The 24660-nt window shown below is 40.2% G+C and overlaps 2 protein-coding genes across 2 annotated transcripts in view; both read left to right on the forward strand.

Moving 5' to 3' along the window:
* prkn (parkin RBR E3 ubiquitin protein ligase) overlaps positions 1-3776 on the forward strand; it is a 125071-nt gene extending 121295 nt beyond the window's left edge. Inside the window, exons 11-12 of the mRNA XM_072677685.1 lie at positions 527-644; positions 3352-3776. Coding sequence (XP_072533786.1) covers positions 527-644; positions 3352-3461 — 228 coding nt within the window. The 3' untranslated portion in view covers positions 3462-3776. The remainder of the gene's footprint in view (positions 1-526; positions 645-3351) is intronic.
* A 1222-nt stretch (positions 3777-4998) lies between these two features.
* LOC140554300 (uncharacterized) lies at positions 4999-24398 on the forward strand. The gene is made up of 16 exons (XM_072677184.1): positions 4999-5093; positions 10742-10865; positions 11005-11128; positions 12835-12974; positions 13119-13205; positions 13918-14082; positions 14200-14350; positions 17483-17592; positions 18289-18394; positions 20674-20807; positions 21047-21117; positions 21230-21397; positions 22965-23083; positions 23183-23387; positions 23496-23703; positions 24315-24398. Exons 1-16 carry the CDS (start codon positions 4999-5001, stop codon positions 24396-24398), a joined length of 2091 nt encoding a protein of 696 aa, XP_072533285.1.
* The last annotated feature ends 262 nt before the right edge of the window (positions 24399-24660 follow it).

Here is a 24660-nt window from a genome sequence, read left to right on the forward strand (position 1 = left end):
AACAGAGACACCACTGGCTCCAAACACACCCCTGTACCGTTGCTGTGAAGTATGAAGAGGTGTTCATTGAAAGCCTTATTTGGTGATGATGTGGAAGAGCAGGGAAGAACTCACCTGTGCTTCAGAGCTGGTGGTGTGAACCATAAGAATGCCCTGCTCAGTACATCAGCACATGATAGTGTAATTCCTGCTTTGAGCCACCACTAAAGGACACAGTGTATATATGAGCGATACAGAACCGTCACTGAAAGTGGTTCAAAAGTTTTTCAACATGTATTTTAATCAATAGTTTTATCAATGAGGAAAGAAAACCATAAGAAAAGCTGCTCCTCATACCAAGGAAGGACCGCTAGTGAAAAGCTTTACTGAAAGTATTAGTGAATGGCAGTGTAATAACCTGACACTTTAAGGGTAGCTTGCCACAAGGTGGCAATCCTTGTCTTACACACACACACACACACACACACACAGATAATTACTTTCAGGTTAAGTTATATTGCCTTTATTTTTTTCTCTTGTGTGTCAGGGTTATGTGGTGAATGAAGAAGCTGCTCTGAGAGCTCGCTGGGAGCAGGCCTCTCAGGAGACCATAGAGGAGACCACCCGGCCCTGCCCCCAGTGCAGAGTGCCTGTGGAGAAGAACGGTATGACTTTCTGTCATTCCACTGTGTCCTACTTAATAGCAGTGGAACAGCAATGTAAATATTACATATTGTCGCAGTCACACAGAAACCTTGTATTTCCAAAATGGCAACTTTATAGGAGCAGAAAAAAACTCCTAAACTTTCAATGGAAGTAAAAGTAAAAAATATATTTCAAGTAATTTTCGAGAATTCTTTAAGAAATAAACCTGAAAAAATGGAAAACTAAAAAAAAAAAGTTATTTTGCAGGACAGTGACGATAAATATGTAAATAGTGTTTTATATATTTCTTAATATACGTACATATGTCCAAAACCTTGTATGTAAAACAGTAAAAAACGGCAGTATTTTCAAAGTTACAATATTGTGGCAGCACTTTAGGGAACCCTTATTAGGGCTTAGTTTTTTTTATATTTAAATAAATCGCTAGTTAGATACTTCTAAATTTTACTATGCATTAAAGCAACATTATGTAGTATGTAATATTTTGTACCAGAAATGCATGTGTAAAGCAAAGAGCAAATTACACTTCCTGACTGTAAGGGGAGCCCAGGAGCAAGAAATACCAATTTGTGCATAATGTGCTATATTAGTACATGATTGGACGTCACTTGTATCAAAATCCCTAACTTGCCCGTAATTCTTTAACATGTTGCTGAGATATAATTGACAGTTCAGTTATGCAAGTTATCAAGCGTAAATCATGCCCTAAAAGATTATTCCTAACGTTGTATTTCTATCGCTGGTTTCGGGTGACTTCTAGTGTTTATTATTTAGGAGTTGATGAGAGTTTAATAAGGCATTAATACTTCAACATGGATTATATATTGTAGAGTAGGGAAGATAAAAAAGCACTACAGAAGATTTTAGTAAGCTATCATATCACATATAACTATCACATATTCAATGCCAGTTCAAGATTGTGACTAAGGCACACTTCTACATGCAGGAGTTCAGCTTGTATGCAGGTGTTTGTTGGATTTAAACCCGCTTAGTTCTACCAGCTTTCTTAAGTTTGGCTACTAAAAGCCAGGAAACTATCTTCACTTTAGAATACGGGGTGCAAATTACCTTAATGACTGCAGTTACTTAATAAGGTAAAAATGCATTAAAAAGCTAATTACGTATTTATTATGCACTATTAAAGTATAAGTATATTATAGCATAATATAATTACTCGTGATTTTAGAAGAATAGACCTCCAGTTACAGTATGTACTAGGTCACAGTGAATAAAGCTCGGTGTATAGTGAATTTAAAAAATCTGTCTAATTTGGGCTCCATTGACTTTAATTAAGCTCCAGTAAGTGTTGCATAAAATAAAAACTACTAAAAAGTATTCACCCCTTATATGTTATTTTATTGCTTTTATATTGAGCATTTTAAAGGAAATGTTTATGCAGTCACTTGTTATATATATATATATATAACATAATATACATAACATATATATAATTGATATTACATTGTATAATTTTTTCACTTTGACATTAAAGATTCATTTTTGTAAATTGTTGTAAAAACCATTATACAATTATATTGACCTTAAGTAGGAATCTGTAGGAAACAGTTTTTTGTGTGTAAATTGCTTAAATATATATATATATTTATATATATTTATAATATATATATAAATATATACATTTGCCATATTTGCCAAAAAGTATATTTGCCATGATACCATTAATAAAATATAGAATATAATAATAATAATAACAATAATAGAATACTTCCATCCAAATGTGTGAATACGTTTTATACTATAAGTGTATGTGTTATCAGTTTTTCCATTAAGTCAGTTTATGAACATTTAATTGATGTCCAGTTTAAGCAAAGACATTTTAATGTTCCGTTTAGAATCATGTAGATATGATTAGGACAGAGAGGGAAAATACACAAGCTTTGTTAATATACCAAGTATTATTGAAATTGAATACTCCTGAAATTGAGTATTTTACTCAATTACACTGTCCTTTCTACTCCTTACAGTTTCATTCAGGCCTCACTATAAATCTCAGAGCCTGAGGACTTTCTCTCTTTTCACATTTTATCTGCCTTTTTTGTCCAAATTCATATCAGTGTTAAAGGAAACTACCCATAACTATGCTAATTCATCTTTGTGCAAAGACTGGCACTGGCCATTAGTCATCTCGGCACACACAGAAGGTTTGCTGAAAAGGGTTGAAACAAGGCAGATTTGCTACTCTGGGCCACACAGAATGTTACTCTGTTTAAAAAATCTGTCTGTTGAAAATGTACCTTTTTAAATTTTTTGACACATGAATATATATATTATAGTATATACATGACACATTTTTTGACACATGAATATATAGTATTATTTTTCCAAAAGTTCACATTTACTGAGCCTGAATGTCCGGATGTGTTCTTGTTCTGCTCGTGTTATCGAGGATGCACCAGGATGTGACTTGTGTGGACCTGGCCCAGCCAAATATCCTAGAATGCATTATTCACCAGTCTGCTGTGCAGAATTCCCCCTTTCACTTAAAGCATTGAGAATTATAGGAGAATTGGTATTTTGTGCTCTGAACTGAACTGTTGTCTCCAAACCATAGATCTGCAATGTATATTTAATGCTAGAGATTTCATTAAAAAAAACCTCATTAGTGTTAATCAGCACTGACTGCAGTAAGACTGGGTAATGTAATCTGCTTCTGTTGCTGTAGTTAAACTCTGCCTCTGTTCTCAGGTGGCTGTATGCACATGGTTTGTCCTCGTGCGCAGTGCAAGTTCGAGTGGTGCTGGCTGTGTCGCGTGGAGTGGAACAGAGAGTGTATGGGCAACCACTGGTTCGGATGAGTCCTGCACGCCCCCCCCCCCCCTCACCCACCCACACCCACACCCACTCGAGGCACATACTCAGACTCAGGGAAACAGCTCGGACTACAGTTAGCATGATAACCCACCAATTTCAACATTTCGAGACAGTTAAAATCACAATGTGTCATTAACGGTATCATGACATCAGGTCAGCAGTATTTGTGGTCAGCACAACCTTGGTCCGATGGAAAGTAAAGTAAAATGCAGAATGGGATCCAGATGGTGTGTATCATGGGGGAGTTAATGTATGCTGGTTGTTGTGCTTCACAATCTTATTAAAATATTTATGTAAAATCCACTGTGAGCTGTTTTTCATTTCTGTACTGAATATCTTATGGTATGTATGAGTCTAAGCTGCTGAGTGTGTGTGTGTGTGTGTGTGTATGTACTGCATTGCCATTTTTGGAAGAAGTTTGTATTCTCAACAGGGTGTTCAGTCTGCCTGCTCTACGCTGTGGAAACGGATGTAGTGAATTTGCTTGATGTAACTGTGTCCATCGTTTCCACATTAATAATCAATATTACATAAAAAATGTGGCCTTTATTTTTGAGTTTATTGACTTTTGGCAGTAATTGTGTTGATGTTATATTTTATTCATATTCTGTACACATTTGTATCAAGCAGAATCAACTCAAATCCAACCTTGAGTCAACTAAAGGTAGTCACATCAAAACCCTCCAAAAATATCAGCTTTACAGGAGAAGGAAAACGCCTTCTTCACTTCCTCACTTCACTTTTACTTTCAAAGATTTTATTCCAAGTCATTTTGGAGCATTTCTTTTTGCCCTTTCACCTTTTTTGAATTCAGACTCGATGTAAAGAGCCACTGACAGATTCAAGTTATGTCAAAAATTGAAAACGGTAAAAATCGAGTGGTCCACCGGACTAAGACGATGTCACTATTATCAAAGGATTGCTGGTTTGGATTCCGGTCATGCTGCTAGCCATCGACAGCCAAGGCCTGAGAGAGCACTATTGGCCTTGCTCTCTGCAGGGTGAGTAAATGGCGCTCTCTCCCCACATCCCCTCGCTGAGGTGCTGGCCGTCGCTGGCGTCTGCAGGCTGGTGCCTTGGTTTCCTGGTAATGTTGCATCGGTGGCAGTTTGAAAAATGAGGAGGGGGCGTGTGTTGGTCTGCCCTCACTAGTGTTGGGGGCATCTGGAGTACATACGGGTTGGGTAATTTGGTGGTCCAAATTGGGGAGAAAATGGGTCTAAAATAAATAAAAATGCAACATATACAATATTCTCATATTATTTTCTCATCCAGAACCACATTTAAATCATGTTTCACAGGACAGGCGAATGTAGTGTTAAGAGTCTTGTCAGTGTCCAAAAATGTTTTAATAGTGTAGCAGAATAGGCTTGTCTGGCCAAGACATCAAAGTCTTGCACAGGAAAAGACACACAGTGCTAAACCACCAATAGAATCATCCGTTATAATAATCATGCAATTATTCCACACTGGCCACTTTATTAGAAACCACTTTCTTGTAGCTCGACCCCATCTGTTGTCATGGCGCACCAAAGGAGGATGTGCAAGGCAGGATGCAAGTGCAAGTCTTCATTAAACTCCATGGTGTACTGGTGTGTGCCTTCATGTGCATTCGGGTAAGTATTCAAGCATATCTCATTTCTCAAAAGTGTAGAATTGCGCAAGACCATTCAGACTCTTGACTGAATACCACATTGGGGCAGTATTGGGCTAAGTATACACACAGGTCCCACAGTTCACAGTTCAAAACCATTGCAAGACCCCCGATAGATAGATATGTACATTGCCACGGTCCACACAATGTGCAAGTGTGACCCAAAGCCAAACAAAGAGGTATAGAAAACCTAAGGGTATTGATGAGAGGGTGTGGCCACAGACTAGACACAGGTAAGGGGTGTGAAAAGGAGGCACTACTAGGGAAGTGACCGAACCCACAAAGTGACAAGAAAGTTACAGATGGAGATTTAGTGAAAGGTACATGGATCTCATAAAGTGTGCATTGGCTGGACATATTTGATGATGTGGATGTTTCTGATAAAGTGGACACAGGCGGAGTTAGACAGAATGATCAGTCACTAAGAAAGTACCATATTTTAGGTCCCAGTGGTGTTCCCAGGCTTTAACCTTATATACTGCTCAAACTTTTCTTATTGACATAAGAGAAGCTTGTGTTTGTGGAACTGAACTGAACGAAGAAACAACTATGCCTAACTCTGGAACCATTTTTTCTGCTGTAGATCTGTCTTCAATTCCCAACCATTGTCACAAAGCACTGAGAATTACTGTCTAATCATGCTATGTAAGTCCTCTACAAACTCTACAAACCGGTATAACAGTGGCGTTTGGCCGGAGCGGACATCAAACTCTTGATTTTAGCATTTTACCCTGATATACAAGACAGTATGTAAAAAGCCCTCCAAAAATGTCAGATTTACAGGGGAAGAAAAATACCTTCACATTTAATGGAATGGAAGATAAACATAATGAGTGAATGTATAAATTCTAAAGAAATTTCTCTTTAGAACTGTATTTCCGGCTTTGGTCAGTAATACCTATTTCTCGCTGCTTGCAGGTTAAAGGCAGAGCTTTTTGACAGAGCTGTATTGAGTCTATTGTAAAGTCTATTTTTGTGTTTTATAAGTAAACCTTTAAAAGAAGATTTGGCCTCACGTTTTTCAAAAACTGGTTGTTAGACTGACAGCAAAGGTGGTACAGAAGGATTTGCAAGAGACGGAATGCAACAACTATGATATTTAGCTTCATGACCTATAAACACTTAGAAACTGGCTTGTGACCTAATCTGCTGCTGTGATAGCAGTCATGTGTATTCACTGTCTAATAGTTCTTTGTAATGAGCTCCAATGAGTTTATCAGTCACCACCTGTGTTAGCCCATGAGCCTCATTTAGTTAAATATAATTCTTTGAAGGTTGTTCACCCAGAGCTTTGCTTTACTTTGCTCTTTGAGTGATGAAGACTTATGTACTCCATTCCTCTCCATTATCTCTATGTTTGTTGATTAGTTTGTTTGTTTTGCCCACAGCAATGCAGGTCGTTTATTGGCTTCGACCATGTCGAAGATATGGGTGGAGAAACAGGGTGTTAAAGAGTTGTTAAACTGATGTGCTGTCTTAAAAGTCAGTACTTAAGAAGACAGCTTTGTGATGAAGGTTCCTACAGCTGAATCCCATTTGAGACGCAGACTACTACTGTCAGCTGGTGGCGTGACTAATTCCAATCAAATCAAATTTCAGCTGTCAATTTCTCCTCAGAAATAAAATGTTGAAAATTATCAAGGGAAAAGCATGCTGACTGACCATGTCGAGGAAGATTACAAGCTTTTACATAAACATGACTAATACGATTATGCGGCATTACACAGTTCTTACATGTTCTCATGCATGCTGGACCAAAGCTACATAGTGCAGTAGCAGTGTTCCAGCTCTGGAGTGGCAAAGACAGAGAAGCCATTCTCCATATTACCAGGTAAGGTAGAATTGCTTTAATCTCAATATCAATTTCCCCACTCCCCATGTGCAATGTGCAAATAAATGTAAATAATCTGTGAATAATATATTTTTTACTTATATTATCTATATTGAGTATATACTGGTACTTTTTGTAGCTGAGTGTCTTGTTATCCCTGTGCTGCTGTCACACTGTGGGACTAATAAAGGATTATTTTATCTTATCTTGTCTCACTAAACTGTAGTTCAGGTAACAGTGGTCTGCAAAAAGTGTTAATTTAATCAAAGCTGTCAAAAGTATTCACAGTCATTACTCAGGTAGAGGTGTAGATACTAGGGTTTAAAAAGACTTAGAAGTTGAAGTATCAACTTAAGCTTTTTACTCAAGTAAAAGTGTAAAAGTTCTGGTTTCAGAACTACTTAAAGTAGAAAAGGTAAATTAATATAAGATAAAAAGAGGCCAAAAGCTTAAGTCGCACCACAGGTGCCTATAGTGCACTACCACACCTCCCCAAAGCCATAATGACTATGATGTTCTATTAAAATGTTCATGTTGAAGAACTTGGGGATGCATTAGGCTGCCTGTTTCAGCTGCAGATCTGCCCAAATATATTAAAGGAGCATCTATGTGCACTACTGAGCATTAACATGTTTCATGGAGGGAAAATATGATGAGTAGTTGCCTAGAAGTATTGTAATGTTGCAAAAAGTCAAACTCAGAGGCATGTTATCAATAACCTCTATATTTATTATAAACCTTTATATTTTTTCTCATCCAACCACTATCAAATTCACACTTTCCAGAAGGTGCGATTTATCTGGATAGGTTTTTTTTTGTTGTTGTTGATATATATATATGGAAGGAGTAGAAAGTACAGATAATTGGGTGAAAATGTAAGGAATAGAAGTAAAAAGTCGGCTGAAGAATAATTACTCCAGTAAAGTATAGATAAGTAAAATTTCTACTTAAGTAAGATAACAAAGTATTTGTATTTAACGTACATTTGCATACACCAACCACACCGTGCTCCCAGAGGCTTTGGTATACAGGCCAGTCGGACTGCTGGAGACACTCCTACCACGGCACTTACAGATCATATATCAGATCAATAACTTTTAAACATTCGTACAGATTGTTGCTTGCTTCCACCATCTTGCTTTTTCTGTCAAGACAGAGAAAATCGCTAACTCAGAGAATTATGGGATACCTAATGCAGCAAAGGATACATATATGCTGCCTTCTGACAAATTAGCAAGACGACTGGGTACCTCCCTGCTTATGAAAACTGCCGGAGTAGGCAGCATTTATCACTGTGTTTCAGACATAGCCTTAAAGTGACTGACGAGGTCAGTATAAACACAGACATGGTCTGGACTGGGACTGTTTTTATTTTTTAATCTATTTTGCAGCTTTGCATTAGAAAGAAAAGGGAGAGAAAAGAGTTTAATGCTCTGTTCATGCAAAGTCAATTACGCTGGTCAGTGTAAACCATTTATGTTGGTCAGTGTAAAGCGTAAAAAATAATAAAAGCAGAAGGCTTTATCATGACCGTAATGGACTGCGGTTCTGCAGTTTGTGCTGGCAAAATTGCCTGTCTGAATTTCCTAAAATTGTTATTTTATCATGGCCTTCGCTTCTATAATTTGATGCCTGTCCCTCAAAGGGGGAAGGTCAGGCCTTGCTAGTCAAATATCAACAGTGTTACTTCTGCTCTAGCACTTCAGAGGCTGTCTGTCAGTCATACTTAGCGGAGGAGTGTGATTCATTTTGGGCAGGATGAGGTATTTGCTCTGTTAATATTGATGTAGGTGATTATCATCGAGCTCCTCTGTTAATATGATGATAAGATGTGCTGTAACACGCATCAGCAGATAATGAGTCATAAACATGCCTTCAGCCTTCAGCCTTCAGCTTAGCTTAAGGGAGGTTCCCCTGTAACTAACCTCTGCACCGTGAAACGTTATGAGGTAAATGTCGTTACAGTGTGTGTGTGTCATTACATTTATGAGTTTAAGGGAGTTGGACTGTTGTGTAATGAGCACATGTTCTTGTCTTTTTACGACTCACTGTGCAGGGGTAGCTGAGAATCAGACCAACTGACACAAACACAAGCAAAGTTAAAGACCCCTAAGGAGCACCCTACAGTTCTGGCTGGTCTGGACACAACAGAGACGTTGGACAACATCATTGGCTGTTTAGTCCTTCTGGGGTGGCAAGGTACTGTACAGCATAGTCTGTCGCAAGGAGGTTAATGTTTTGTTGATGTCACATGATACACACTGTTGTTTTAGATGGACACAGGGCATTGTGTGCCATTCATTATTCATTATTAATTATTATTTGTTCCATTTGTCATTTATTAATGCCTCTCCTGGGGAAAAAATGGTCATCCAGTAGAATACAAACCTTATGCTGGTAAACAAGCTGAGTAAACTGGTAGACAAGCCTAGATCAATGTATTTTTATTTGGAATAAGCTGGCCTTCCAATTTGATTATGCTGGCTGTGCTGGTCAACCAGCTTGATCATTCTGGTTATCCAGCTTGGTCATCCTGGTCAAGTTGTTCATGCTTTTAGACCAGTTAAACCAGCAGGCTAAAACAAAAACATTCCCTTTGCTGGGCCAAAGCTAAGCTGGTCAGACAGCTTAACCAGTTTGACCACCTTGAGCCGGCCAGGCAGTTTTTCCCTTTTTTTCCAAAAGGGCGGTGATGTTAGAACATACCTGAGGTCAGTTCCTGTAGCTAGTGCTGGGCACTATGACCGTATTTTTTAAAAAAGTTTTCTGTGATAATGAGTTTTATTTATTTATTAAATAAAATAATTATAACATTTAAAGTTATTATGTACCAGCAGCTTAACAAACTGTTTTTTTAAGATCTCAAAATGATTATTCCATTATCACAACATAGCCAACATTGTTTTCTTGAGTTAAACAAAATGTTATATTCAATTAATATTCTGTTTTGAGAATTTTGAGAAAACACTGTCCGTTTTGCCATGAGGACTTTTTCTCATGGAAAAACCGACGGAGTAAATATGCAAATTCACAGACCTTTAGGGTTTCCGTACATTTCAGTTTGTGTAAATTGATCTTCTTTTTTCCTCTGTGTATCTGCCTTTATTATGATAAACAAGAAACAAATCTACTTATCTATTGATAAGAAACGTTAATAGTCAGTTCAGGTTTCAGTTCAGGGTCGTCTATGAATTTGCTTGTTGATAACGGGGGAAAAATGCACCAGATACTAAAACCAAAACCAGTGATTCCAATCCTGGCATGTTTTTAAGAATATATCCTGGGTCGATATCGATACTAAGTGCTGACTGGTATTGCAGCAAATTATTGTAGTAGTAAGTAGGAGTTGTTTTTTTGCAGGAAAACATAGTGAAGTATCTTATCAGAACAGTAGCATTGGTATCCCTTGTTATCGGATCGAATTGGAAGCTTGTGCTATCCTTTAGTCACTGGCAGTCAGCTCTGGAGATGCTGCACATCATGCTTCAGAATAGAGTGCTGATCTAAAGCGAGGCTGCAGTGTCAAAGTACTGTTCACTTTGATTCCCTTACTGTTCAGTTTGCTCGCCCTGGTGACAAGTACCTGATTGAATGTCAGCCTGGCATGACATTGTGATATTATCCAATTTCTTTATTTAGAGTTTTTCATACATCTCTTAGAAGTACCACACCTGTGTCGCTGTCCATTCCTACTTGCTGCCACAGATCCCATATTATGAAAACAGCTTTAACTATTGGGGATTTCACAGTTGTGCTGTTTGCCTCATCCTCACCAACAGCAGTAAGCCAGTGGGAGCCATCCACGACAGGGCATCAGGAGTGAGTATGAAGAGACATAGCCGTATCAGTTCCAGTGGCCAGGACAACCCCGGCCTGGAGCTCACTGATGCACCGTTCAGCCCGGTGAGTTCACACTCACGCAATCTTGTCCTCATGTTCTGTAGTCTCTGTCTATAGCATCTCCTTACACAATATGTGGCTTGTAGACATCAGCACCTTGCCGTTGCTGCTTGTATCTTTACCACGTTGTGTGTGTTGGCAGGCTATTGCTCATTCTGCCTCTGTAACGTCAGCCTCAGTGGTGCAGTCTGTCAGCCAGTGGGCGGCTTATGCCCGGGGGCGCTGGAAACGGGCTGCCCGCAAGTGTGTGAGGAAGAAACCTCCAGGTACTTCATACACATGCATACTGTATACATGCACACACTCATGTCCAAACCTGCACTTCTTGCATGGCTTTCACAAGACCTATACCATATATGTTACCTTACGTTCCCACATGCCCTGGAAAACCTGGAAAACTGTGTTTTAGTCATGATCAACAAATGGGGTAAAAAGAAAATAGTGAAGTCCTGGGAAGAGTGAATTTGGGCTAATAAGCTATATATTTAGAGATATATTTCTTGTTAAAAATGTATAATTTCCTTTGCTAATAGCAAGTTTGAGTCTATTCAAACCTGCAGTGCCACTTATGGACAGATGTGTGGACGCTACAGCACTATAGTATGTAGTTTCTAAAAAGAACATCAAATGATGTTTGGGCAAAAAACAAGACGATTCAGTGTGTGTCACATAACGTATGTACACATAAAAGAGCAGGAGTGCTTATCGAGTAAGGTGTTTTATCAGTAAGGTCTCCTATCAGAAGGGGAATCTGATCTTAGATCAGCACTTTGAGATTATTTATATGACCCAATGTAATGTAAAACCAATTTGGTTGCAGCAAAACACTGAGAAAGGGAGGTGCCTACCTGTTGACCCCTGTAAGTAGGTATTAGGTGCAGGTTTTTTCATAGTTTCTGGTGGTATTTCGCTGTAATACTTTCTGCCTTCATAGGATAGGCCTGTGGTTAAGACAATGGACCAACATAGTGATATACTGTGCTTCTGGATCCTTGTCAAGCCAGTATCAGACCATAGTTCTGCCCACAGAAACCTTTACTATATAATAACTGTAATGACTACAATACTTCTTAGGCATAGACCTTTGACCTCTTCATAAAATGCAAACAAGGTGCCTACCTGATGACCCCTGTGAAGAGCTATGAGGTATGAAGTAATGGGTGATTGGAACAGGGGTTAAGGAAATGGCCCGGGCCCTATGTGTAACCCCAGGTATAAGGTGCAGGATTTTTTCATCTTCTCCTGTAGTATTTCACTTGTATCCAAATAATGTTACAAGAAGACTTCCAGAGAGAGCTGCTTGTAAAATTGCTAAAAAGGCCAACCAAAAAAACCCTGTTTGACTGCAGAACATTCTAGCTGCAAAGAAAAAAAGGGTGCAGAATTTCATGGAAAAGGATACCTCTCCAACTGCTGAGCACAGGGGGTAGATCAATCATACAATGGCCTTGTGTTGCAGCCAGTGGCCCAGGGGATATTTCACTGGTAGACTGGAATATAGCAGAAATCCCAGAAGCAAATATCACACCATCTGTAAAATAAATAAATAAATAAATAAAAAGCTGAATATGAAAAGACAGCAGGCCACAGCAGGATAATGATCCTTAACACACCTCAGAATCCACAATGGGCTACCTCAGGAGGCACATTCGGAATGTTTTGCCATGGCCCTCACAGTCCCCCAACCTAAACATCATCAAAAATCTGTGGATAGACCTCAAAAGAGCAGTAAATGCAAGACGACCCAACAGTTTTTCAGAGCTTAGAAGCTTTTTGCAAGCTGTGAGCAAATGTGAGTGGAATTCCCTCAGATTTGATAGTAGTTTCCTACTAAAGGCATTTACTGTGATACTTGCCCATGGGGGTGTTGCTAAGTACTGACCATGCAGGGTGTGCTTTTTTTCATGATTAAAAAAATATAAAATCTAACAAGAAATATTTCATATTTAACTTTATGCCTTTTGGAAATCAGGCCGACCTGTAGGCAGCAAATACAAGGGTCTTGCCTGGGATGAAGACGCTGTAGATGGAGCTGATAAAGAGCAGGAGCTAAACAGGCTCCTGCTGGATCACTTCAGAGCCCTAGCTGCCAGCAATGAGGACACAGATGAGGTAGATGAACTGTATCTACCTGTGTGTATGTAGATAAAAGATGTCCAGTGTAGTGGGCACTGTAGAAAGGAATGGACTTTGAGGAAAGCATGATGCCATGTGGGTGGACGTTCCTCAAACATATTGATCTGGCCTGCGCCACAGGTCGACCTGCAGTATCTGAATGGTGTCCTCACAGAGGGAGCTGACCCCAACTCCACAGACAAATATGGACAGACGGCACTGCATGAGGTGAGCCCGTTCAGCCTCAGACCATGTGGGTAGGGCTTTCATGCTGTAAGGCATCACAGGTGCAGTATGGGGTACTAAGTTTTCACATTTCCTTATGGGCAGCAGGCTGTTGATAGTTTTAGACTGTTTGTGAAGATAAAGCAATGTTTATCGCTTATGCATCTACGCCACATGAGCACTAATAACCAGATATGATCAGTGGTGGTGGTCCTATGGTGGTCTCTTTCCATTAATGGTCTGGGAAGATGCTGGGAATGCTGACAAATTGTGAACCAACAGTTGCTGTAAATCTACAAATTAGACCTATTGCATATGAAAGATGTCTCTGGGCCAATTTGTGTACATAGACCATATGGACAAAAGTATTGGGACACCTGCTCCTAGTCCTAGTTTCTTCTGAAATCAATGGTATTAAAAAGTGTTTATCCCTGCTTTATATATCTCTATCCCACAGCTGGCATTAGGCATTGTGCCAGTAGGTTTATGTTTAGCTGCTCCAGAGAGTCTTATTCTATTGGCAGCACTTTTCTACAGGGACTAGACATGCTGTGTGTCTGCGTGCATTTGCACATCTGTGTCAGCAATAGGTGCAACTTAAAGTAGCTGAATGTATTCATTAAAAAGGGTGTCCACAAACATTTGGACAAATAATGTAGATGTACTCAATCATCTGGCAACTCTTGCTTTATGCAGGTAACTGTGTGTTTCACAGATCTCTCGGGCCTGGAATGTTGATGTGATGCGGTTCTTCCTGGAGCGAGGGGCAGACATCCTGAGAGCTGATGCGTTTGGGGTCACGCCCCTGCATGTGGCTGCTGCCTTGGACTACGAAGATATGATCCAGTTTCTTTTGGGAAGAGGAGGCGAGTTTGTGCATGTCTGCAGTGTGTGAATGTGTTAGTGGCTCTATGTCTGGTATAGTAGATATGGGTGATGAACCATGGGGCTGATATTGCATCTTAGTCATCTCTGTGCTATTTCAGCTGACATTGAGGCACGTACACACAAAGACCTGCAAACACCGCTACACTTTGCTGCTAAGAATGATGCCATCGGGGCAGTTCAGCTTCTGTTGCAGAATGGAGCAGACATTGCTGCTCATGACTACAAGCAGAGAACTCCTCTACAGCTGGCTGCCAACCTGGGTAATGCTTTTATAAGCAGAGTGAAAGGCCTATAGAGTGCATATAAAAAGGCTCTTGAACATATTCCCCTTTTATTGCATTTATAGATGGAATCATGCCTAATATCAGTTTAGAATGTTTTAAACAAATAATTTACAAAGTAAAGCCATTTAAATAAGAAATATATAATGTAAAATAAGTGACTGCGTAAATATTCACCCCCTGATTGACCTAATTCAGCAGAAGTCCAGGCAGTTGGTGCTAGTAGTCTCACAGTTAGTGAAATGCAGTGAATGTTTCTCAAGTGATTGTAGTGTAAAGACACCTGTCTGGAAGGTTCAGTCAATGATTAATCAGTATTCCTGTCTCCAAAAACACCATAAACACAAAATAACACTTCACACACTCTAAAAACAAGTGATTAAAGAGTAGACGCTGGGGAATGTATACAAAAACCCTGTCCTCACAAACTGAGTGACCGTGCAAGAAGGAGACTAGTGAGGGAGGCCACCAAGACACCTATGACTATTCTGAGGTAGTTGAAAGCTTTAACAGCTGAGATAGAAAACAACTGTTTCTCGGGTTCTTCACCAGCCAAAGCTTAATGAGAGGAGTGGCAAAGAGAATCAAATCTGAACTACAGTTCATCTACCAAACACTGCACATTACCACAAATACAGTGTATCACAAAAGTGAGTACACCCCTCACATTTCTGCAGATATTTAAGTATATCTTTTCATGGGACAACACTGACAAAATGACACTTTGACACAATGAAAAGTAATCTGTGTGCAGCTTATATAACAGTGTAAATTTATTATTCTCTCAAAATAACTAACTAATAACTAATAACTAAAAGTCTAAACCACCGGCAGACTATACGCCTAAATGTCCAAATTGAGCACTGCTTGTCATTTTCCAGTGACAAGTGTCATGTGACTCGTTAGTGTTACTAGGTCTCAGGTGTGCATAGGGAGCAGGTGTGTTCAATTTTGTAGTACAGCTCTCACACTCTCTCATACTGGTCACTGAAAGTTCCAACATGGCGCCTCATGGCAAAAAACTCTCGGAGGATCTTAAAAGATGAATTGTTGCGCTACATGAAGATGGCCAAGGCTACAAGAAGATTGCCAACACCCTGAAACTGAGCTGCAGCACGGTGGCCAAGATCATCCAGCGTTTTAAAAGAGCAGGGTGCACTCAGAACAGACCTCGCGTTGGTCATCCAAAGAAGCTAAGTGCACGTGCTCAGTGTCACATCCAAATGCTGTCTTTGAAAGATAGGTGCAGAAGTGCTGTCAGCATTGCTGCAGAGATTGAAGACGTGGGGGGTCAGCCTGTCAGTGCTCATCAAATTGGTCTGCATGGCTGTCACCCCAGAAGGAAGCCTCTTCTGAAGTCTGTACACAAGAAAGCCCGCAAACAGTTTGCTGAAGACATGTCAACAAAGGACATGGATTCCTGGAACCATGTCCTATGGTCTAATGAGACCAAGATTAATTTGTTTGGTTCAAATGGTAAGTGTGTCATGCCTACAGTCAAGCAGGGTGGTGGGAATGCCATGGTCTGGGGCTGCATGAGTGCAGCAGGTGTTGGGGAGTTACATTTCATTGAGGGACACATGAACTCCAATATGTACTGTGAAATACTGAAGCAGAGCATGATCCCCTCCCTCCGGAAACTCGCAGGGCAGTGTTCCAGCCTGATAATGACCCCAAACACACCTCTAAGACCACCACTGCTTTATTGAAGAGGCTGAGGGTAAAGGTGATGGACTGGCCAAGCATGTCTCCAGACCTAAATCCAATAGAACATCTTTGGGGCATCTTCAAGCGGAAGGTGGAGGAGCGGAAAGTCTCGATTATCCGCCAGCTTCGTGATGTCGTCATAAAGGAGTGGAAAAGCATTCCAGTGGCAACCTGTGAAGCTCTGGTAAACTCCATGCCCAGGAGAGGTAAGGCAGTTCTGGAAAATAATGGTGGCCACACAAAATATTGACACTTCAGGAACTTTCACTAAAGGGTGTACTCACTTTCGTTGCCGGTGGTTTAGACATTAATGGCTGTATATTGAGTTATTTTGAGGGAAGAATAAATTTACACTGTTATATAAGCTGCACACAGACTACTTTTCACTGTGTCAAAGTGTCATTTTGTCAGTGTTGTCCGATGAAAAGATATACTTAAATATCTGCAGAAATGTGAGGGGTGTACTCACTTTTGTAATACACTGTACACCATTCACACCGTGAAGCATGGTGGTGGCAGCAACAATTGAACTCCTTTAGAATAGTCATATGTGTCTTGGTGGCCTCCCTCACTAGTCTCCTTCTTGCATGGTTACTCCGTTTGTGAGGATGACCTGCTCTAGGCAAATTTACACATTTGCTATGTACCATCTATTTCTTAATGATGGATTTAACTGATCTGCAGAGAATGTTCAGTGACTTTGCAAAGAGGAATACTGTAGGAATACTGATCAAGCAATGACAGGACCTTCTAGACAGGTATCTTTATACCACAATCAGTTCACTAACTGTGAGACTACTATTAGCACCATCTGGACTTCTGTTGAATTAGGTCAGTCACTTTTTACATCATATATTTTTATTTATATATTACTTTACTTTGTAGAAATTATGTATTAGAATACATATTTAATCATTACGTGTTTTTAGCAAAAACCATAAAATAAAAAATGGGCAAATTACTACCTCCTGAATAATGGTAACCCCAAAAGTTTAAGCCCCTTGTTGTGATGTCAAGTCTCCATGCTCAAACATCTTTAAACTACCTTTGGGAGACTTACTAAGGCAAACTGGACCCTATAATGTAACGGGTAAAAAAAAAAGAAAACTTTTGATGCACATACAGTGCTGTGCAAAAGTTTAGCAATAAGTGGGATTTTGCTTATAAAACACTGCCTACCATAAGGAATAAGCACAGGAATACTGTAGAAGATTACAGGTTTGGATCTTGACTTCTCTGTGAACTCCAGTCACTGTATGCATTTGTTCAGTTTCACAGCAGCTCAACGAAGGACTGATTAGATAAACTAGGTACTGGATAAATAACTGAACTTAACTCATTTTCTCAGATGTCTAGAACATTTGCACCGTATTTGATATAGTATGTCTTTGTGTGCATCCAAAGATCGTAGTGAAGCTGCCCGCACTCTGCTGGAGATGGGGGCAGACGCTGGCGTGCAGGACGCTGATGGACAGTTGTGCATTACAGCCATGATAGACAAGATGACATCAGTTGTATGTGTTACTGATCCACTTTCATATCCAATATGTGGCCAAAACTATGTGAACACCCGATGATTATATCCACGTCTCATTGCATCAATATTGAGTTTGTCTCTTATTTGCTGAATTGTGTTCCCTAAATTGCAGCACAACATTGTCTAGAAAGTCACCGTATGCTGAAGTACTAATAAATACCCTTCACTGGAGTTAGGGTGGGCATGCTCTACACCGTTGTTACTGTTTAGCATTGTGCATTAGTGGACCTTAAACTATCAGACAATCCATGAAGCTTCAAGTCAAGTAGTGAGGTTGCAAGTGCTGCAATTAAGGACAAATATTTTTGTAGGCCAACACAGAGCAGCCCTCTGAAAGCTTATGTGGACTGCAGCTTTGTGGCTAGGTTGTTCCCTCAAAGTTTGACATTACTATAATAGCATATATAGTTGGCTTTGGCAGCTCTATCAGGCCAGAAAGTTGATGAACTAACTCATCAGCACCAGCCTCTGTCATTGTTGGCTTTTGAAAGTTTGCCATTTGGCTGAATTCTTGGTTTTATGTTGCAATAGCCAAGCCCCACTTAACCTCGCTCATTAGTAGGGTGTCCACTAATTTTTGTGTTATTTTTATTATCAAAAAATGTACTAATCAGTGTTTTAACTGACTTCAAATAGTTTTTAGAAGTGGAACGAATTTCACATGTGCCCACAGGCCAATTTGGCACTGAATCAGTTCCATGTGAAGGACCGAATTACACGGCAGCAGTTCTACTACCTTCAGCTGCTGGAGCCAGAGTTAACATGCAAGCTGAATTCAGGTAAGGGTGTTCCTCCAAAAAAAAGTGAGACGACCTGTAATGTTGCTAAAACAATAATGGAATATTGGTTTACCTTTTAGGGAAAGTCTGCAGGGAGCCTACATCGCCGGTACACCATCATTAAGCTGACAGGACTTCACCATTTTATTCATATTAGTTCTCTTTTATAGCCGTCACTGTTACTGCCATGCCTGTGACTAATCAACTGTAATATTCTCTCTCACTCTTGAAAAGCTGGAGTTTATTGTCCATCAGAGAAAGCTGGATCTCATTATGCATCCTGTAGTGCTGAAGCTCATTACAGTCAAATGGAACCTGTATGCCAGGTGAAGGACTGCTGAGCCTTTTTACTTTTATAAGATGCACAACAGCTTATATATATAGCAATATTATGTAATTAGTTTCCATTACCAAGAGCGTGATCTCTTTCTCTGTAGACTGGGCGCTTGGATCCTCCTGCTGCTCAACTTTTTATTCATTGTTTCCTGGACAACAGTAGCCATATCTGTATCTGTTGCACGGAAAGAAGACCAGCCCTATGTTTTTCCTCAGGTAAGACACATGACAAACCATGGAAACCCATGTTTTGTGTGCCATTAGCAGCCATTATACACTATGTAGACATCATTTCTAGTTTAAAAACCCTGGTTTAAAGTGTGGTTGTTCTTTCCATTTTATGGCTGCAAACAATGTTTACATTAAAAACTTTGTCCAAATTGCAGATGGGCATAAAACACATTTACCTAAGCATAACATGCTAATGTCACTAACCCCCGATCACACAACTGTAAGTGTTACTGCAGAGCAGCTCAAACAAACAAAAAAAATGAAACGGACTGGAACCAAACTTGATTTCCATATTTAATTCATTTGGTTTATGTGAACTGGAAGTTTCTGTCTTGTTAGCTTCATTTAGTTTTGCAAGCCGTGACCATCAATCTTTGAGTTTCATAGTTTTGGATGGGGTTGAAGATTGAGAGATTCATCTTGTTTAGAGGAACTAAACATGTACCTGCCAAGGAGGATTATGTGACATCCAAAAAAATCATCAGGATCTTCCAGCTATTGTAGTTTTGTCTAAAACACAGCATATTTAACATTATTCTGCAAAATGGCACAGAGGTACCCCTTCCCTCACTGCTTACGTTTAAAAAAAGGTACATGGTATCACTCTCTACATCAGCAATGATAGCAGTGAAGACATGTTTCCTACAACTGATGGCCACTGTTGGCCTTTAGAGCTTATAGTAAGGGGCATTACAAGGTGTATGACCATACTACATTATAACAAACAGTGCCCCTGGTTGTTGTGAGCATAAGATTAAACTGTTTTATATATATTTATTTCCTGTTGTGCATTCTCAGTTGAATATAAAATGACCTGATGACCTTTGTGATTCATAGTAACTAAGACATTTGATGTGAATCTCCAGAAAATCAGCAGCAATAAACACTATAGAGATCTATGCACATCTACATCTACACCCATTCTCTCATTTACCCTCTCATGGTATTCATGTGTAGTTTATCAGACATCAAATAAGAAGCCAATAGCATTAACATTATAACCTGCAGCATGTAACACCAATAACTTTCGATTAAATTAGATCTGATATAGTACCTCAGAATTTGCCATCAAAAATAAACCTTATCCACTCTGTTCTTTTGTCCTCTGAGGCTGAGAGGTGATGTAGCCATTTGTCCTGAGCTGTACAGCCAACAATAGAGCAGGTCCTGTGCGTGAGAAAAAAAAATGGCTCAACTTCCTAATAACAATTCTAATGAGCCTGCTCTTCGTGTCAGAAGGGGGTCCAAATCTGAACGGCTTGTTGAATACTGTTGTCTAACCTTGACAGCTCACAAAATAATAGCAGTGTTGTCTCATTTCACAAGGGTTTGAGGGTTGGTAGGTCTTTTCATAAAAATGTGTCCTGTAGGTTGATTTTCATTTTGTAGGTTCATCCATTTTTTCCTCCATTTGTCCTACAAAATCAGTCCAAAAAATTTTTTTTAAATCATCAGTAACTTCCAGCTATTGTAGTTTTGTCACACCACATTTAACCTTATTCTGCAAAATGGCACCTTGATACCCCTTCCCTCACTGCCTGCATGTGGAAAGGTACATGGTCTCACTCTTCATCACCAACGACAGCAGTGAAGCCACATCTCCATCACTGACGCTCACTTTAAAAATAGTCACAGTGTTTTGATACAACAGTGACAAGATACCCTCACTCCACAGGACTGGTGGCGTGTGCTGGTGGTGGTGTTGGCGTTAGGGCTGACTGTGCTGGAGGTTTACAGGGAGGTGATGGAGATCCTACACTCCCGCAGAAAGCTCAAGGCCTGGCAGCGCTGGAGCGAACAGCGACTGAGAGAGGACCTGTCCCACACACACCCCATGTGGCCTGAGGTAGCACACGCCACTCACATTACACTGATAATGGACACTTTGGTATTTCATATGCTCTATGCAAATCTGAGCTGTGTTACTGCTTATTTCTGAACTGCATGTGTGGACCGTGAGTTAAGATGCTGTTTATTTCATTAACAGCTTATCAGACGGTGGCTCACACATCCGCCGTCTATGCGGATAAATGGTACGATGCCTCTAAAAGCAGTTATGCTAATGTATTCCTTTTTGTCCTAAAGGAGCGTCATTACTTGGAGGGACAAATCAAGTTCATTCGCAGTTTGAAGGGGAGCTACTCACAGGACCCTTGGTAGAAGCTTTATTTTTTTTTTGTATTTTATCCTATTAATAATATCTTATATTCATTAGTAATACAGCCTAATAATCCCATGTAAGTAATTCCACTGGTATTTGTCTTGCAGGAATATATTTGACTGGCTTGTGTACATTCTGCTGATAGCAGTTCTGGGCGTCCACATTGCTGATATCTACCTGGTATCCCCTACACTCCAAACATACAGCCTCCGCCTCTTTGCTGTGGCCATCGTCTTCCTCTGGCTGAGGCTGATGAAGCATGTCCGAGCCTTTAGGTATCAGGCATCACTTCAGCATCACCAAACTCTAATAGGAACACCTGGCGAGTGGCCGCAGTTACCATGGTTATACATCCGGCTGACCAAAGCCATTATTGGTAACACCTGGCTGCAGTCGTTAGCTGCTATGGCAACATGGTCTCCTAGACGCAGTGCCAGAAGAAGAATGGCAACACCTGGTCAGCGGCCGACAGCACTGCGTGGCTTTTCTCAGGTTTCGCCGTTTTCACTACAGGTGGTTTCTCCTTTGTGCCTATGTAACCATGGTAACATCTGCTCAATGGCATGGTAACCATGGAAGCGAAGACATCAGAGGCGTTCACACCATATGGTCAAAGTCCCCAACTCACAGTACAGGATGTGCAAAATGCGCATTTATGACCATTTATGAACATTTTGAACATCTTGTACTGCAAATCACAATCACAGCAAGAATCTTTCATTTGCCAAGGACAGCATGAGTCAAGCACATCAATTTCAGTAAAATCACTGAATAATAATCAAGACAATGTACAGTCATTTAAGTACATACCCACAGCATATACAGTTAAAGATGTGAGTACCGGATATATTTCATATCTAAAATAATAGTCAATCACAGAAGGCATGAGGCGTGGAGTGTGTCCTTATATAGGGGTTATAATATAAAGGGTTATATAGGAGGTTACAATGCAACATATGGATGTTATAGTCACTGCTGTCATATCCAAAACTTATAAATGCACAATGTGTGATTATTACCGTTATGGTGTTTAAGTTAAGATTTTGGAGACACACACATCTGCTATAACAGTGACATAGTGACAACAGTGCATAATCGGTCACAGAGTACATACGAAAGGCTTCTTCATGAAAGTGGAAACTAAGTGGAATCTAAAAGCCTGAGAAATCATTGAAATATTCATAACTCTGCACTATTTAAGCATATTTGCAATTTTGATGTAGCCTATTTGTGAAATTGACAAATTGACATATGACCTATATTTCTAACTTTCTTTATTTAAGTTTTTTTTTTCTTTTTTAAAACTCGCTTGTTTTCAACTTTTAACTCTGCTTGGCTGAAAACCAGTACAGATGGCATGCTGTTCACAGTCTGTCTGATTCCCTTAGTACACGTGTGTTTGGATGCAGTGCTGATCTGAACCAGCAAGATCCTGGTGGTATATTTCACAAAGCAGCTAACTTAAGCCTGTCTAATAGGAATGTCCCTCTGCACTTCAGGGTTCCTATTCTTTTCAGGAAATCATTTTCTAAGACTCTTCAACATTCAGAAGGGTGTGATCTGCACATCAGAGACTTTTGTGGCACAAGTGCAAAGAGACATTAAAGCGAGCAGGTGGCAAACCACCAATGTACTAAGAAATTATAAAATTCAACCTTACAAAGTAGTCTCAGACTTTTAGATCTCACTGTAGGTGCTGGTCAATCCCTACCTTTAAGCGCTCTTTCTCAATCTAGTCTGAAAAGGAAAAGTACTTTGTACATCTTGAAATCTCAGACTAGGTTACCCAATCCATCACAGAAACTATGGTCATTAAAGTGCTGATTTTCCATCCATCCTTAGGGCTATGGGTCCCTTTATTGTGATGCTGGGGAAGATTGTGGGCGATGTGCTACGCTTCCTCTTCTTGTATGCAGAGATCTATATCCCATATGCCTGTGCTTTCTGGATCATATTTGGAGGTGAGATTTCAAATGTATCGAATAAGCGTTAGAAAAGATTGAACTGTAGGCTTTCAATGAAAGAATGGCAGCTCTGCTAAGCCCTCTCATTCCTCCAAGGCCTTGCCGATGTGCCCAGTATGCAGACAGTGCCTAAGATGCTGTACAGTCTGTACCGATTGACCCTGGTGGATGATTATGAATTTGATGCCATGGTGGCTGTGGACTCGGTCATGGCTCACTTGCTCTGCGGTACGTTCCTGGCCCTGTCTGCTGTCCTGTGTGTCAACCTGATGATCGCCCTGCTGTCCGACACCTTCCAAAGGTAGAAGAGAGAACAATCGAATGACTGTTGTGCCACATTGTTGTTGCTGTTGGGTGGTAGATGTTTTACTTGTCCTTCCAGTAAAGCTTCTCTATGCTGTTTCTGAAGAGTGTATGATAACGCGCTGGCCAACGCAGTGATGCAACAGGCGTCCGTCATCCTTCAGGTAGAGGAGTCTATGCCTAGTCTGCGATGCTTCTATGACAAACAGTACATCCATCAAAACTGTGCCCCCCTTGGAGAGTTTTATGACGATGACATCATAACTGACCCAGAGCAACATGAAGTGATGAAGCATCTCACAGCACAGATCAAGGTACCATAATATATGTCTATAATAGATTGGAAACAGGTTTCCAATATTTTCTTAAAACCTCAGTTATAAGCACAGAGGGCAAGGCTCTAACTCTGGGACCTCTGCAGGATACTCTGGATGAATATTTGGACATCCAAAGACAGACAAGACCAAACAGACCAGCCTCAGCAGATGAGAATGACAGAAGCTATAGGTGAGTTTACTTGGCTTTACTTGGTGTTATGATAAGTTGTCTTCCTTCCTTTGCAACATAATTGTATTTTTGCGAAGTAACAAAAGCATGCCAAAAAAAAAAAAAATTCGTTACAGAAGGAAGAGCTCCATGTCTTCAGTGCCAGAAGGAGCTCTCGGCACTCTAAGCAAGATTGAAAAGGACCAACAGCAGCAGAGTCAGGATCTGCGAGCTTTAAGAGAAGACGTGCAGAAGCTACAGACTATGCTGGTCCAACTGATTCAATCAAAATCTACATGTGAGTGACTCTTTATGTGATTCATGAGGGAAGAGAAGGCTGAGGAGAGCCAAGGCATGTCTTCTTCATCTTTCCACAGTAAAGAAATGAACACTTACCCCACATGTACAACAGCTCACATGGTTGTGCTTATGTTCACAGCTGCTGCTGATGTTCCAAACACATCTTCAACGACCACAGGCTAGGCGAGACTGGACGAGTGATCCTGGAGAATCTGGAGAATAATGAGACTTTATGAAAGAGAGACAACCTGTGTGGGAAACATACAACAAACTACAACAAGTGGACAATGGGCAAAAGTTCTGCTTGGCTGAAAACCAGCACAGATGGCACGCTGATCACAGTCTGTCTGAATGCCTTACGATATGTGTTGGATGCAGTGCTGATCTGAACCAGCAAGATCCTGGGTTATATTTCACAAAGCAGCATGTCTTCGTTAGCCAGTCTAATAGGAATGCACATCTGCTCTTTTCAGGAAATCATTTTC

The sequence above is a fragment of the Salminus brasiliensis genome, chromosome 4 (genome assembly GCF_030463535.1).
Source record: "Salminus brasiliensis chromosome 4, fSalBra1.hap2, whole genome shotgun sequence".
Lineage (NCBI taxonomy): Eukaryota > Metazoa > Chordata > Actinopteri > Characiformes > Bryconidae > Salminus > Salminus brasiliensis.